This window comes from Zosterops lateralis (genome assembly GCF_965231275.1).
Source record: "Zosterops lateralis genome assembly, chromosome: 4".
Taxonomy (NCBI): Eukaryota; Metazoa; Chordata; class Aves; order Passeriformes; family Zosteropidae; genus Zosterops; species Zosterops lateralis.
Window position 1 is genome coordinate 41,020,135 of NC_139765.1, and position 16,323 is coordinate 41,036,457.

The following is a 16,323-nucleotide window of genomic DNA, read 5'->3' on the forward strand; positions in this document are numbered from 1 at the left end:
AATTTACAAAAAAATTAACAGAATGGGTTATTGGCAAAAGCATCTGGAGGAGCTGAAAGCAATCATGGTAATTCTCAAAGATAACTTCAAAACTTACTTGTCAAACTTGTGTATTTGTTCTTCATTATAAGGAAGCCCTAGGATCAGAGCAGATAACTAACATTAACAATCCAATTCTGTTAGTTGTATTCATGCATAACTCTACTAAGTTTATCCATTTCCTACACAGTTTCCTTCTTTTTACAGGTCAAAGTGGTCATATACTTTTTTCCTCCTCTTCAGTCTTTTAATTCAATTTTATGCTATTAACAGTGGTGTTTCAATCAAATGGGCTTTAGCAAGGTATCACACTAAAGACCTGCAGACATATGCACTGTGGTTAACTCTCCATACCCACCACTAATACCCTAGTCAAACTAAGATTGACCTGTCCTTTGCATTACATTTTATGTTAAAAGTCAATCAAATAAATTACTTACTTCGTTCTGCTTTGTCTTTTTTGAACTGATGGTAGATGTCTGTGATGGAAGACAGCAGTGCCTGCAGCCTTTCTGGACTAGAAGACAAAAGGAAGAAAATGAGATGTGTTATACATAAACTCAAGTACCTATTAATGAGCTTTATGAACTACAACTCAATGCAGAATTCAATACATAATAGAACAGTAAATACAGTTACTCACTTTCTGTCTTTTGGATGCATGCCTTCCTGATTTGCCCAGGTGTCAGCCAGCAAACCACCAGGAGAAAGTTTGGTTTTGATATCTTGCAGACTAGTTTCTATGGTGCCCTGAGAGCTGGAGAGCTATGTAAGAGCAAGAAGGTTCAATCTTATCACTAGGTAAAGTGAAAAATTACTTGATTATTACTTGAGCACATTAATACTTCAAACCCATTTGTTTTACTGGTCTCCATTAAAGAAATATGTCCAATTAACTGCCTAGGCTTTGCTAGAAGCAGATAAAGCAAGGCATTATTAAAGAATCATATTTGACACTGGCATTTCTGTTAGTTAAATTTTATTTTCTTTCAACAATAACTTTCAACCTTTCATAAATCCCTTATTTACTTCTACCCTTATTCTTTTGGTTTATTAAGAATTCATATAATAACTATCCACATAATTCATACTTCCTTTCTCTGCAGTTCATTCTTCAAAATAAAAATGCACTAAATCATCTTTTGCTTTTACAATGGAGAACTTTATATCTGCTCTCAGTGTATTAAGTTATTTTCGATTTTTCCTTACATGTCTGGAAACATGATGCACATTCCAAAGCAGATCACTCTGAAGTGTATTTGTGAATATAACATTTTAGAAAGCCAACAAAGTAGCCGATAATTCCTTAAGGGAAGGAAAAAATGGAAAAGAAAAAATAGCAAAGCAAAATATATTTCAAGGTTATAATTCTTGAATATTTTAATAAATAGGAATGTATTTTCAGGATTTTCACTACACTGAGCCAATATAAAAAAACCTGCTATGTTTCCACAAAGATATTCACATTAGTATGGACATTTTAACAACTGGCAATCTAGAAACTACACTGTAAATTCAGAGCTGTTATTGACAGAAGCCTCTGGTATCATGTACTTGGCTTTTTCTATAAAAACACCATTTTCAGAATGTCAGGATAGCTTTGCTGGGCACTTACACGCAAGAGTTTTGTGTGTATCTCTGAAATTTCATCCACTTCTGATGCTTCCAAGTTGATCTGCATCAAATTCTCATATCTGACAAGCAAAAAAAAGCAGTTAAAAGAAAAATAAACCAGCAGTGATTACACTCGAATTATTTCTTGAATCCAGATCACAACAGTAACTGCCACTTCTTGTATATGAAATACAGTCTCTATCAAGCAACAACCATGACACTGACAAATTTAAGTGGCCATTAACAATGGAAACATTTAGATTTTAAAAAACATTCCTTGATTTTTTTCCTACATTGCAACTGTTAAAAAGTTTGAAACTGAATTCCTGAACTCTCTGTTCTAGTTTTATTACTTGTACTTGACAGAGAGTGGAAGATTATTTCCTTTCATCAAGTAATTTTTAAAATCTTATCAAACTAAAGGTATTTAAAGTAGTCATTAATAAATTAATACTTCACAGCGCATCAAAAAGCTTTTCTTAGAAAACTTACTGGGTTAAATGTTTAAAGGTTGGGACAGTAGGACCATGTGCTCATACTGATACTTTCCATATGACCGTAGCTCAAATGCCAAACAAATTATTCAGGACAATATTGTTCCTGTTGAGTCTCATATACATTTTAGTTTTAAAAAGACCCTCACAAACAGCTCAATTGCTTAAAAAAACCCAAACCACATGCTTCACTCAAGTTCAGTACTTTATTTACCTTTTCAAATAAAGACTCTGCATTGTCATGCTTTGAAACACAGCCTTGAAAAGGAAGGACAAACAACAAGAGATGTCCTTCAGAAGACTTTTATGGAGTTAGCAAAGTCAAGCAAACTGAAATCCTGTCCCTTTATAAGAGGCCAAAAGACCACGTGCAAACACATAGAAAATTTCTGTTCACATGAGAACTACTCCAGTTAGCAAATGAATGTAAATTTTTTTCAAACTGGTGCTGACATACTCTTGAGATACTCAGAGTCACAAAGCAGAACTGATAGTGGTTTCTTCTGAGTGGCTTTCTTCTGGCAGAATGCAGGAGAAACTATCTGAACCTAACACAGACCGAACAAGAATTAGTCCTGCCAACCAGCGCAAATGGGCTTGAAGAGGAGTTTGGGTTCCTGCCCTGATGATTTGTATCTAGGCTGCAGAGGTACAGTGGTATCATCCAAGTTACCAACTTCACTGTTTCACTGTTGTGGTTTTGTGGTGTTTTTGAAGCCAATACAAACAGACACACCTGGGTTTTAAGGTAGGTTTGGCACACACACAGCAAATCTATCAAACTCTTGGGTATCCACAATTACTGCATACAAGGTGTTCAATTTGCACAGGCGTAACAGCTCCAACAGGTTTAAGTCGAATTCTTAAGTCTTCTCTGCAAACCCAGTGGTTCTCCATGTGTGTGTTAATCATCTTGTGGGTATCTGCATTTTCAGGGCAGCCTGGTGAGAAGTTCAAAGAATCCCACGACTAAGACAGTGTTTGGGGAAGACTCTCAGTAGGTTGAACAGGAAAACTACTACCCATAGAAAGCTAGGAAGAGGTGCTATTTAACATTCCTATCACACTGCAAAAGAATAACACCTTTCTGGGAAGGGAGCAAGGGGGGCTGGGCTTGGTTGTTTGGGGTTTTTTTGCAGCTGCTCTGTTATATTTCAACATTAACATTCCTTCCACACAGAAAACGCTACTGTCATAAAACTGTGTAAGGGGCAGTATTTGAAGTCATATGCAACCAAACACTGTGGCAAAAGCACTAATGAAAGCAAAGCTACTTGATTCTTTTTCCAAGCTTTACTATAGTTCCTAAGAGAACTCAAGAGCAAGTGAGCTGTTCAACATGTTTGACTAAATCTGCTTAAGTCAGTGCCATCAGAAAATCCATGCTGACTCAAATTCAATTTTTATATGCAAAAACACTGCAAATAATCATAACTTAAAATACTGTTGCTACTAAAAATGATAATGAAGAATCAATTTGTATGGTGTAGTGCTTCTACTCACATTTTCTCAGCTTTCTCAATGTTTCTGCTGCAGAAATCCAGCCTGATGACAATCTCTGCCTTTTTATGAACCATTTCATTGTAATCATCCTTGATTATTTCACTAAAAAAGTGAAGCATTAGTCTATAACAAAAGTATTCAACTGCCATCCTACCCAGTAATCAGCAATACAGTAATATACCTGCAGCAGTAATTGCCAGGAGGAATTGTTTTCAGTTAGAGATCCATTAACAAAATCCTCATATAAAAATATATTGTGCAAGTTATTCAATTGCATGTGCATGTTACCAGAGGTAAGACTTAAATTATATACAGAAGGAAGTAAATTTGAAAACACCTTAACTTTTACTATTAAAAAAAAATTGTTTACTTAATGACAGGAAAAAGGGAGAAATTCAGCCTATCCTTACTCAACAATAAACAAAACTTCCCAAGATATCAAGAGATTACAGAATTATGTATTGATGATCAAGGCATATCTCAATTAAACAAAACAAAAAAAAAGAAAAAGCATAATGAAATGCAATCAATTGCTTACATTAGCCATCGAATTCCTTTTCGCATCAGCTCCTGGTAAAGTAGCAAAGAACTGGCAACTCTACAGGCATAACATACAATACCTGTCACTGCCTGGAGGAAAAAAACCAGCATAAGTACTCATCTGGCATTCTCTTAACAATTGCTTCAAGACAATCAATATATCACAACAAAGCAACACAGATTAATACAAGAAAGCAGCACGAGGATGGTCATGTAAAATGCGTAACTTGGCCTAAGCTTTAGTCAGGCAACAACTCAACAGTCATTATGCAGGCAGAGCTAAACTGGGTTTTCCAGTTATGCTGAAGCACCTGCGAGAGATGAAAACATACTCACAAACAAAAATGACACAACTTACTACTTCTGTCAAAGTCACAAGTACACAAATATTTCTTTAATATTTTAGGAATCAAGCACATACATTAAAAGGAACTTGTAAAAATGGACCCTTTTTTAATTCTAAGGCTAGAAACTCTCTTCATTTACCCAATTCCACTTACAAGACTGCTGTATTATTTAGAATTGAGAACAAAGTTTGAGATATTATAATTTACAATACTTTAAATAGTAAGTATCAACTGATGCTTTTCTGTTTATTATTTTTCAAGGTTACTGGTATTTGAAGGGGCATACATTTTCAGGACTACCATGTCTGAATAAAAGGCTCCTCAGCAGTCAGTATTTCACATGTATATGTGATTGTCACGATGTCAAGCATGGTTACGCATACATTCAATAGTTTTAGAAAAACAAGCGAAAGAATGCAACATCCTTTACTTGTCTCCCAGAGATTCTGAAAGTTTTTAAGAGGTAACAGAAATTCCACCCTTCTGCAGAGTCCTAGAGACTCCTTTCTATCGAGCAAGAGTTATCTTTCTAATGTTAATTTTGCACCGTAAGAAGTTATGAAGCTTCTAACTAACTTCAGGACCTCGCAGGGTCAGGCTTCTTTCCCCCCCAGCACTGAATTATACAGTAACAGAGCACTTTGAATTTAGAAGACTGGACTTTGGGTTTGGTTTAAAACAAAACAAAACAAAACCATATTTTGTATACAAAGTACAGCTTCAATATACTTTTAGATCCTTTGTTAATAAATATATTTCTATCAGAATCCTCATTAGCATGCTAAAATAGTTTCATTAACATTATTAATTTGAAAATTAAGTAGCTTTCATTTCAGTATCATTATCCAAGACAGGTATATAATCTAAAATGGTAATTACTCACTTTAGCCATACTGGCATCTCCATCCAAATCGTAACGTTGATGTACTTTAGGAAGTAAAACTGAAACATAAAACAAGTATCTGTATTTTATTATTTTTGAGAAGTCTTCAAAAATTCAGATTGTTTTCCCTCCCCAGCCTGTACATCACTTTTATGCCTTTTAATATCATGTGGTTCTCATGCACACCTTTAAAACCAGCCTTTGTGTTAAATGTGTTAAATAACTTGGTATCTTCAGTAAATTGTCCTTCCTTTCCCAGACTCACTTCTGAACATGCTGCACAGCACAGAATTCATGCAGGTCTCCACTGGCAATATCTCTCCATTGAGAGAGCAAACTGTTTCTCTCTGTTCTTCAGCCCCATGTTTGCCCACACAGGAGACCAATCCCTTTTTATCACATGGCTGCTTATTTTCATTGAGGCTCTTACAGGCAGCACTTCACCAAAGAGCTTTTCTAAACCTCAGGTTGCACCTATCACCTGAATCCCCTTTGTTCTCACGCTCACTGGCTCTTTCAGAAAGCTCTGTGACACAATATAAAGACGCTGTTGATCCTTCCACAAACAGCACACCTACCCACATTCTTCAGCACCTCTGTGCGAGTGCCAGCTGGCCAGAGCAGTCAGTATTTAGGACATACTGACAAAAGCAACACTGACCTCTCAACTGCAGCTATGTCCTCCAGCTCATCATTTATAAGAAAGTGCTCTGGTATAGGCCCCTCTAAAAGCCTTTCAATGATAAATGGAAATTCAAAACCTTAATTTCTTTTTTCTTTGCCCCTGTTATGGTATAACCTAATCTTCTGAGCAAATGTACATTGTAAAGACCTCCTCTGTTAACTGAAAGGCTAAACACTCATGACAAATTTAAAAAATTAAGTAAAACTTGACTTTCCATTTAATGAATAATGGAACAAAAGAACTGGGTTTTTTTCTTTGAGTTACTTTCTATAATGTTTTTTTCTACTTGTTTAAAGTGTCATACTTCAAAAAAGTTTGTAACTCCATAAGCACCACTACATCTTAGCACACAAATGTTCAGGTTCAAGGGACACGTAGTGTTCTTGTAAGAATGTTCCAGATACTCAGCACTGGACTGCATGCTTAGAACTTCAGATATCAACAAAAGAAAATTTTCAACATTTTAAGACATATTGTTAAGACATAACAGACATAAAACAATTTAAGTAACCCAAACTATTTACAAAAGATAGCTGTGAGAAAAGGGAAATTACTTTCATATACCTTCCTCATAGATTAATCCAACAATGTTCACAGCCTCCCTGCTTACAACAAAGATAGGATTCTCCTCAGTTGTTCTGGGGAAGTGCTGCGCCAATCTGCCAGGCTCTAGTATTAAGCGCCGACCTTCATATATCAGTTCTTGATTCTGAGATGGTATTTTTGTCTGTTTGTAGACCAATTCATGAAATATAGCAGCTCTATAATACAAACAGTATAATCAGTAGCAGTTAGACTCACTTCAATAGTTCAACAATTCAGATTTTGTATTATTTAAATAAAAATTGCTTTTATTTCTGATTCATTAAGAACTCGGTTTACACATAAAGCACTTGACTTTTAAGTAAAAAAGAAGTAGCATTCTGCCTAAGACTGCAGGTTGCTGTGTTACAAAAATAAATGCTATTTCCTGCAAAATATCAAACTTCCTTTCTACCTCTGATTATCTGCCTAAGCACGTCCATCTAAACAAAACTGCTCTGGTCTGAAAGTCAGTAAAAACAGGCAACACCAGATGAGAGGAAGGAAGTTTACTTAAGTTTTCTAAGGCATACCCTTTTCTTCAAAGGAGATGGACGGTCTCTCCAAAAAAAAAGTCTGGTGTTTTACATGTCAAAAAATTAAATTCAGCCTGTAAGCTAACAGATATCCAGATTATTTCCTAAAACAGCAGTGATAAGGAAGAGCAAAGATAGTTTGCAATTTTATTTACAGCAATCAATAGATACAAGGATAAGAACTTATATTACTACCATACCTCTTCCCCCAAAGAAAACCCCACCAAAAAACCTACTGCCACAGCAGCAACCAAAAAACCAAACCGAAGCAAACTAGCAAAACCTCCCACAAAGGAGAAAAACCTTCAGTGCACTAACAGGAAGGACCAGTTTGCCTCCTGTGTGGCACTAGTACACTACTGCTTCTTAATACTACAGCTAGTTTATAAATAATCATACATGAAAATAATAATAAAAAACTGAAGGAAGATTTCTCTGCAAAAACAGTATTTAGGCTGTCTCAAAATAGAAGTGATGGACTAGAAAAGAAAAATTGAAGTTGACAGAACTGTATTTACACATTTGATGAAATAACAGTATATGTATCCATGTATTAGAAATTAACACAAGGTCTGTACTATCTGTAATACAGCAGAGAAAATGCACTTATGTTTGTACATCTTAAAGCTTTTAACATCAAACTTCATGGTCATAAAGTGAAATATAAATCACATAAATCAGGATCCTAAACTGTACCAATTACCACTTCAGAACCCCTGCGAGAGTTTTACATCAGAGACAATGTGTGCATATTGTATGCTTAAGGACAAGATGAGCAAGAAACAAATACAATCTCTAGAGAACTACTTTGTAAACAAGAAACATATACAAATGTGCGATGAGTTGGCCTCCGTTGTGAAAACAGACGTTGTTAACATGAAAACAGACATGTTGTTAACACATCAAGAATTAAGTCTGTGTTCTGTCACTAAAAAAGACTAGGTTCAAGATAAGTTGATCTGACCTTCAATGACTTTATTTTTATTTTTGGTCAACATGTTTCTATACACACTATGACTATGCAGGAGAATTGCACCCTCTCACTTCCTCAGATAAACTGCCAAGAAAAGGTTGCTGAATTTGTAACACTGGTGACGTGAAGTCACAGTGCTGTTAGCCTGAACAAGAGCAAAGTAATGAAAATAGAGAGAGAGAACACTTACGTATTATAGTTGTGAATATAAATTTTGTGCAAGGTCATCTGCTGTAATGAAAAGATGTGGATTATTATTCGGTGCAGTATGTCACTCGTCTCTGCAAAAAACTGGTCAAATCCCCAGCACTTTTCCTGGTCTGCTTCAAGAATATTCGCAAGGACAGGTGTGAGCAGTACTTGCAGACCCCTAGAGGACACCAGGAAGAGATGAGACAATTTGGTTCTATTTGGAATGTTTTAACTTGCAACCAATTGCAATAATTTATTTGACTTGTCTTGTATCTAAACACCTATTATCCCTTAAAGAATATGTCAGTGCCTTTTTTCCTCCACTGAGCAAGAAAATGTTCAATGGCAATGTCCATTATTTTTGCATTAATATGTACTTTAAGTCTTTCATTTTTAGGCTTTACTATCAAGAATTTTTTTGGTATTCGAGAAATTTCACTCGCACTGCAAAAATTACATAAAATTTACTAAGTCTACATTGTAGAGCTGAGGCCACTTTCTACCACTCTAGTAGCATTTTACCCAGTTCACCCCACACACCACAGTGTATCACTTTGAAGGAAGCTACTGCCATTTAGGATCTTCTGGTGGTGATGCTGGTGTGAGCACAGTATGTTGCTTTCAGTCAAAAGCAGCTGGGCTAGCAAAGACTCATTATTTAAATTGTCAACACTAAGAATTCATCCTGATTGAGACAGGGCTAAGGAAGTACTCTGCACAGGCAGCTTGAATGCTGCAAAAAAATCTGTGCTACCCATTGCCTTACAGTTGCTACTATTCTAGGAGAAAGGTCAGCTTAAATTTCTTGCATTTCTACCCTGAGCATCTAAATGACAAGGAACTTTATGGATACCACTAGTGCATTACCATGAATGACTCCTCCAAAATTTTAACATTATGTACATATCAAGTCTGAATCCAGCAGTAGAACTGGTAACATTCTGAAGCAAGCTGCAGTGGCTTGTAAGCACACTGCTGATCCCATCAGAGGTCAGTGGATGCTGTGCTCACATTCACTTTATAAACTTTATAACAGTAAATACTGTTTGAATGCTACATAAAAATATTACTGTGAATAGATACTTAATGAGGAAAAAATCTACTTTCTTTATCATTTCAAGCAGTCAATTGTACAGAATAAGCAGAGGAACAAATGAACAGTATCATGAAAAAGACATACAATTTGCAAGTTCTGCACATTCTACACTAATGAACTCACATAAACCAGACTTTGACTCTACACCCCTTAAGGATGTACATATTTGGCTTTCAGAAAGTTTGCTTCAACAGTCTTTTCATAGAACAATTCATTTCCTCCTTTACCACGAAAGATTAGTAACTTTAAAGTATGGAAGGAGGCTCAGGAAGAAAAATGGGTAAATGGGTTATGGGAGGTGTTTTCAAAGTCATACCAAAATTAGATCTTCCATGGCTCTTCCTACTGAATATTATGGACATACGAAGCAAAAATACGATGATAAAATTGAAAGGAAATAAGCATGCTAAAATGTGCTGATGTGATCTTTTTCCTAGGAAAAAGTAAACCTCTGAATTGTCTTTGCTAATCATTTCTTTCCTACTGCTAATCTTTGTCACATCTGAAATCACATTCTTGCAAGAAATGAGGGCCCTCAAATTTATTGATTCTTCATTCCTGAGGGTGGAAGAAATGCAGTAATAGTATTTCTTCTTAAATATTCTTCTCAATGTGCTCATTTGTAAATTAGCAATCATAAAACTATTTGGACAGATGGGAAGAAAAAATCCACTTGATAACCAAATATCAGACTGTACTGATGTATAGAAGAGTTAAAAAAAACCCCAAACTCTGTCGGATCTCTGCTCTAAAGACACAAGCCCAGAAAATAACTGGAAAAAAAACAATCAAGTGGCACTGAAACATTTTGTGAACATTTGTAAGTTCAAACTTACTTTGAAAGGCTACAAGAAATAGGCATCTCCCAACTCCACTCAATAGGTCCATTTTCTGCTTTCTGTATTCCAGAAATGGCACCAGAAGGCTTTCCAGTGATTATTTTATACCTGAAATACATTACAAAATAATGGAAACTTCAACTACTACCTCTTATACATACATAGGTCTATAACTAATCCTCAAAATAGGCAGCAAAAATGCAAATTTAAATGACATGTTTGCCTAAATTTGTAGATGGTATAATAATTAGGAAGCTTCACTTACTAGCTGACAGAGCAGTGCTAAAAGAGTAAAGAACAAAAAGCTATGCTGGAGAAGCAACTTTGTCTACCTCAGCCTTGGGGAAAAGTTCAGCAGGTATTTCCAGCATATTGAAGGAAACCAAAGGTTTTCACAAGAGTTAATTAATCAAAGCAAATTTAGTTCCATTTACACATTAACATGCTAACTTCTAGCATGTTCCATAGCAACAGACAACATTTAGCCATCACAAAGTGGCTTGGGCATAGAGAAGAAACTTCCAGAAATCTGGACACAATTTGGCATTGTTTAACTTTGTATTGCACAGGCAAGTATTTCTCAAATTTTTCATGACACAAATGAGGTTCAACAGACTTTTTGCAACAGAATATTTCAGTTATGCTTTCCCTTTCTGGAGGACAAGATGCAACCAAAACATCTCTCAAGCAGCTACAACGAGAATTCTTATGGGAAAAAATCACAAGATGGACAATTTCTTCAATTAAGAAAACTGGAGTCAGTTCTACACGGAGTACCAGAACAGAGATGTTATTGATGTGTTAGAGGTCCTAAGTACCACCTTGCTCTATTCTTAAAATGCAACACGCAGAAAAACAAAATAGAACCAGACTAAGATGAAACAGGAATCAAATACAATTGTTACATCCTAGACATAACTTCTGTTTTCCATTCAGGAGCCACCCCTGTTATCTTCAGCTGCAGTCCACAACTACACTAGCCAAATGTCAGTCTCATTGGTAGTGCACCCATTTCAAGAGTCTGGGTAAGACCATCGGTTAAAGGACAACAAAAATTTGCAGCACTGAAACCCCATTTCAGAATACCATATTTTTGCCTGAGTATCCAAGTTATATAAACAGCACTGCAACAGACCAGCCTAGTGCCATGCTGAAAGAAAGACGTGTGGAAAAACATCAGCATTCTGGGGGAGCTCAATTCAAGTCTTTCTCAGTTTAAATGTTTAATTCAGATCCTAAGGTGCTACACAATAAAATCCTTGTTGAAGCAAAATGTTTCTACTGATTTTGGCTGGGATAGAGTTAAGTTCCTCCATAGTAGTGTATGGTACCATATTTTGGATTTGTGACTGAAATGGTGTTAGTAACACAGGAATGTTTAGCCATTGCTGAGCAGCGCTTACACAGCATCTTCTACTACATCCTCTTCTACTTTTCTACTGCCCCACCAGCAAGTGGGCTGGGAGCAGGCAAGAAGTTGGAAGGCGATAGACGAAGACAGCTGACCCAACGGATATTCCACACCATACCATATTGCTCAGCAACAGAAGCTAAAGAGGAGGTGAAGAAGAATTTGCCAGAGTGGCATTTGGTCAGGGACTGACTGCACATCAGTTGGCTGCTCATGAGCAAGTGGGGATTTTTCTGCATTACTTGTTTTTGTTTCCCTTTGGGTTTAAGAGGCAAGGGCTACTGTTTGTTGTGGGGTTTTTTTTCCTTACTAAATTGTCTTTAACCCAACTTAAAGAGTTTTTGCACTTTTACCCTTGCAAGTCTCTTTCCCATCCAACTACAGAGGAATGAGTGAAGAGCTGTGTGATGTTCAGCTGCCTACTAGGGCTATACCACAACAAAGGAGTGTTTTTCCTTAAATATTTTCACTGTTCTAAAGTTTACTATATGTGTGTAGGATTCCTTGGTAAAAAAGCATTTCAAGGGCTGATTTAATTTACCAACAGATAAAATTTTCCTTCTAAATTACCTACATCACTTCCTTGTTTCTACGAGGTCCTTCAAAAGGTCGGAAAGGCAAACTCCCTGTTGCAGCATGGTAAAAGGTCACCCCTATGCTCCACAGATCAACTGTTGCTCCATACTTTTTCTGATGCTCTTTTCTCAAAACTGCTCGCTCATACATATCAGGATGCTAAAGAGACAAAAAAAAATAGTTAGAATTGCTTTATGAAGCCTTATGAAGAACAAACCCCAATCTATCTTTTCACAGCAAGGTAATTTGTCAATCTAAACTTTCAGTTCTTTAAAAAAGAAAAGCTTGCTTGTATTTTAAAAGTTGCTTAAGCTATTCTGACAAGCATCACTATATTCCTGTGATGACTGTTGCTTTTATTAAAAAGTTTGCAAAAAGTATTTTAAAATTTAGGTGAAGAGTGACTACTAATATAAAAGACCACTAAAAAAGAGAAGAAATTCAGTATTCCTCCCGATGATTTTGAAACAACAGAAATCAAATGGAAAAAAGATCCACAGCAGAGAAGAGTGTCAGTTCTGATGCACATTTGGATAACGTGGCAGGAAGAAAATCATACTGACGTGCTTGTCTTGATACTTCTCTACCTGGCTCTCTTTGGTTAGCCAAGGTTCCATGTGAATCTTAACTACACTTAACGGAATTCAAAGTAGCTCAAACACAAACTAAAACACATCTACAAGGACAAAGGCAAATACATTCATAACTAAAATATCATTCCTCCTTTCACACAACGCACCAGTTGAAGCTGAACCTGGAAATTATTTCCAGGCTGATGTATTTACAACAGCAGAAGACAGTATAACCCAAGGTGAAAAAGTCCAGTAGAAAGTTATAAAAACAATTGTAATACAAAGGTTTAAATACTAATTCCCAACAACCTGACCTTCACCTATTCAACTATAATCATGAAGGGCCTCAGGCTTCAAACATTTCTTCAACAGAAAATTAAATCAGATGAGCTTACTAAATATTCTTCTGTGCCATAGAGAGAAACAAACTGTTCATCATCTTCAAGTTCTCTTGCTGCACCAAAATCTGTAAGTTTGTAAACAGACTGCCCATCTTCCCCAATAACACGCATTATATTGCCTGGCTTGATGTCACGGTGCACGATCCCATTCTCACGGAGATGATTCATTCCAGCCACTTCAATTGAAAAAATAAATACAAAGTTCATGTACACATTGTGACACAGACTGTACAAACACTGAATTGTAACTGATGCTAAGGAATACATGCTTATGTTCTCATTGGGAAATGGGAATGAGAAGGGATACTCAATTAACAGGAAGACAGGACCACAGTTTGCTTTTTTTTTTCTTTCCAAACAGCTAAATTACAGCACTTCTTGCTCTCAGTAACATTTTTCCCATAAAGTAATTTTATAGCAGGTCAATTAGGAGGAAAATTTCATAGCATGTAAACACAGGTAAACCATACTATTTTTCTAATTAACTCTTCTGAAATTATCACTAGAAGTCCATTCAATATGTGAAAAACCATACTGAAATAAAGAAAAAAAATTACATCAATACTTTACACAGAAATGACTTCTTAATGCAGCTACCTGTACCAACGCAGACATAAATATGTGATTCCATGTGACCAAATTAGTTTTTTCAATTAGTTGACAGTTATTTAAATTTGTCTCTTGCAGTTTCGAGATAAACAAAACAAGTATGAGTTTGTTTCAGTCAACAAATTAGACCAAAGAGCAAAGTCTACATACCCACATCTCTCAAAACAATTAAGAACTCAGACTCTGGCAAACCAAAGGCATTAGATGGCTCCTCTAGAACTGTGTACAAACTCCCACATGGACAAAATTCCATAACTAGTACTTTGTGTCTAGTAGTTGTCTGAAAAAAAAAATCAAAAAGAGATTAAGAATCTGACTACTGTGACACCACTGTCAGAAATTACCTATAACCAAAGATCTTACTTTCAAAAAAGGAGAGAAAAGTAAAATCTATAGCTATATCATAAATTCCATTCTGGTGATCTTCAAAAGAAGTGCAGGTGATTGTTTCCTTCCAGCTTGGAGAGGGGAAATAAGTAAGAAAGCCTCAAGTTCTAGGCACTAGCATGTTGACAGCAGTATTGACAGGTGGACAAGTGAGAAACTACACACTGTAAGTGCTGAGAATACCAACTGTCCTTTACTCATTTAATCATCTGGGTCATTTCAACTGATCGGTCTCAGTTTCAGTTCAGCTGCTCCAGTTTATACTATTATACTACTTTATAATAGTACCCTATGCCATCATTTTATTTGGTTGCAAAGGAAAAACATAAAATTGTCAGGATTACTGAAACAGCTTCAACTATAAAGAGTTCCATTATGCAACTATTAAATATTAACACATGTAGATACCTTAAAAATCCTAATTCAAGAAAAAACTTCAGTCAGTGGCTTCTCGAGATAAAGAATCATAACCTGAGCCTACGCACTGAAGGTGTTTCACCTACTGACATCAAGTATATTCTTTCAACAACAACAACAAGAAAGAATGAAAACCAAAATATTGTGGTGGTTTGGTGGGAGTATTCATATCATCATATATGTTACCATTCTTTAAAAATTTAACTATACTCTCTATAGTTATGGATAAAACAAAAAAACAGTTACTGCAGTTACTTCCATGCATCTCAGATCACAACACAACAATGATTCATTACCTCTTCCTCAATGGCAAACAATTTGACGATGTTCTTATGATTTAGTTTCTTCAATACTTCAAACTCTCTCATCTGAACATCCACAGGACGAAGGAAACTTATGCTGTTAAATACTTTGACAGCGTATAAATCCCCAGTTTTCTGTTGAAAACAAACAAACTACTCATCAAGCAGAAGGAAAAGACTGTAAATGTACACACAGACCTCATCCAAGCATTTTGAGATCTTCTATTGTACACGTGAGTATAACCAGACTAGAAATACTTCAAAATACTACTTTGTGCTAAGGTGGAAATAAAGATCCTGCTAAAAAATTAAAATATATTAGTTTAATATAGACTAGAAGCAAATGGACTGGCAGAATGGAAATTCACTAGGTCACAAAACCTAAGTGCTTTTAAAAAAAGAACAGTTAGTATAAGAAATGCTACACATTTAAGAATTACTCAAAAACTTAGCTGAAAAGTATTTTTTCAGCAGGAGTTATGTGCACTAATCAATGAGAGGCAGGCACATACTTGGCTTGCTTAAGTTAAAAGACAATTTCCAGTAGCTGAATGCTGCTCTCTCTCTTTCTTGCTGTTCTGTTTATACTGATAAACCAGTATTTTGTTTTTTCAAAGGCAGTTACGAGCACTCCATGCTGCTCATGTAAAATCCTGAAGGCAACTCAAACCCACATAGTAAGTGTCAGGAGCTCAATCAGGAGCTTAATCAGATTGAAGTTCTCCAGTTGTAGTAAGCCCCAACATGCTCAGGCAACAACAGCAGCAGCTGGAAGTGCAACTCCAGCCCCTCCCACGGCAGAGCATCTTCCTGTGCCCACTCTAGGAATAAGCTTGCACCAGCAGTTTGTGCAACAGATTATTTCTAAGGCCAGAGCCTTCCTGTGCTTAGACAAAGTGTGCTTTGCAGCACACTCACATGAACTACTGGTGCCCAGGTAAAAGCTTTCTCCCATGGACAATGACCTGCGGGTCACAGGCTCAGACTAGTGAGAGTGATGACAGCTGCAGCCATGGTTTACAGGAGAATCATTCTGTGTTGAAATTCATTTACCCAGAAAAGCACATTAAGTGCTAAATTATTGCTTAATGCTGTTTCACATTTAAACGTGGAACACAGAAACACTGTATCTTATAAATCACTTTGTACTGATTTCACACAGACTTTCACAAGGGAACTTTCACAACTACGCTTAAGTTCATTTTGTGAGACATACTGTGAAATTACAGGAATAGAACGACCTACAAAAGTAAGGTCATCTTGGCCCCTCACTCAGGTTTCAACATATACATCAGTGTATCATTTACATGGCAAAAAATTATTAT

General features: G+C 36.2%; 1 protein-coding gene across 2 annotated transcripts in view; it reads right to left on the reverse strand.

The window, feature by feature from the left end:
- The window catches only part of TBK1 (TANK binding kinase 1), a 28,165-nt gene that overhangs the window by 7,304 nt on the left and 4,538 nt on the right, over nt 1–16,323 (reverse strand). For both annotated transcript variants that reach the window (XM_083859957.1, XM_083859956.1), the window contains exons 3-16: nt 14,993–15,133; nt 14,043–14,172; nt 13,278–13,459; nt 12,309–12,469; nt 10,321–10,431; nt 8,387–8,566; nt 6,670–6,866; nt 5,421–5,479; nt 4,189–4,280; nt 3,651–3,752; nt 1,655–1,733; nt 683–804; nt 480–556; nt 98–137 (exon numbers count right to left, since the gene is read on the reverse strand). In XM_083859957.1, coding sequence (XP_083716083.1) covers nt 98–137; nt 480–556; nt 683–804; nt 1,655–1,733; nt 3,651–3,752; nt 4,189–4,280; nt 5,421–5,479; nt 6,670–6,866; nt 8,387–8,566; nt 10,321–10,431; nt 12,309–12,469; nt 13,278–13,459; nt 14,043–14,172; nt 14,993–15,133 — 1,673 coding nt within the window. The remainder of the gene's footprint in view (nt 1–97; nt 138–479; nt 557–682; nt 805–1,654; nt 1,734–3,650; nt 3,753–4,188; nt 4,281–5,420; nt 5,480–6,669; nt 6,867–8,386; nt 8,567–10,320; nt 10,432–12,308; nt 12,470–13,277; nt 13,460–14,042; nt 14,173–14,992; nt 15,134–16,323) is intronic.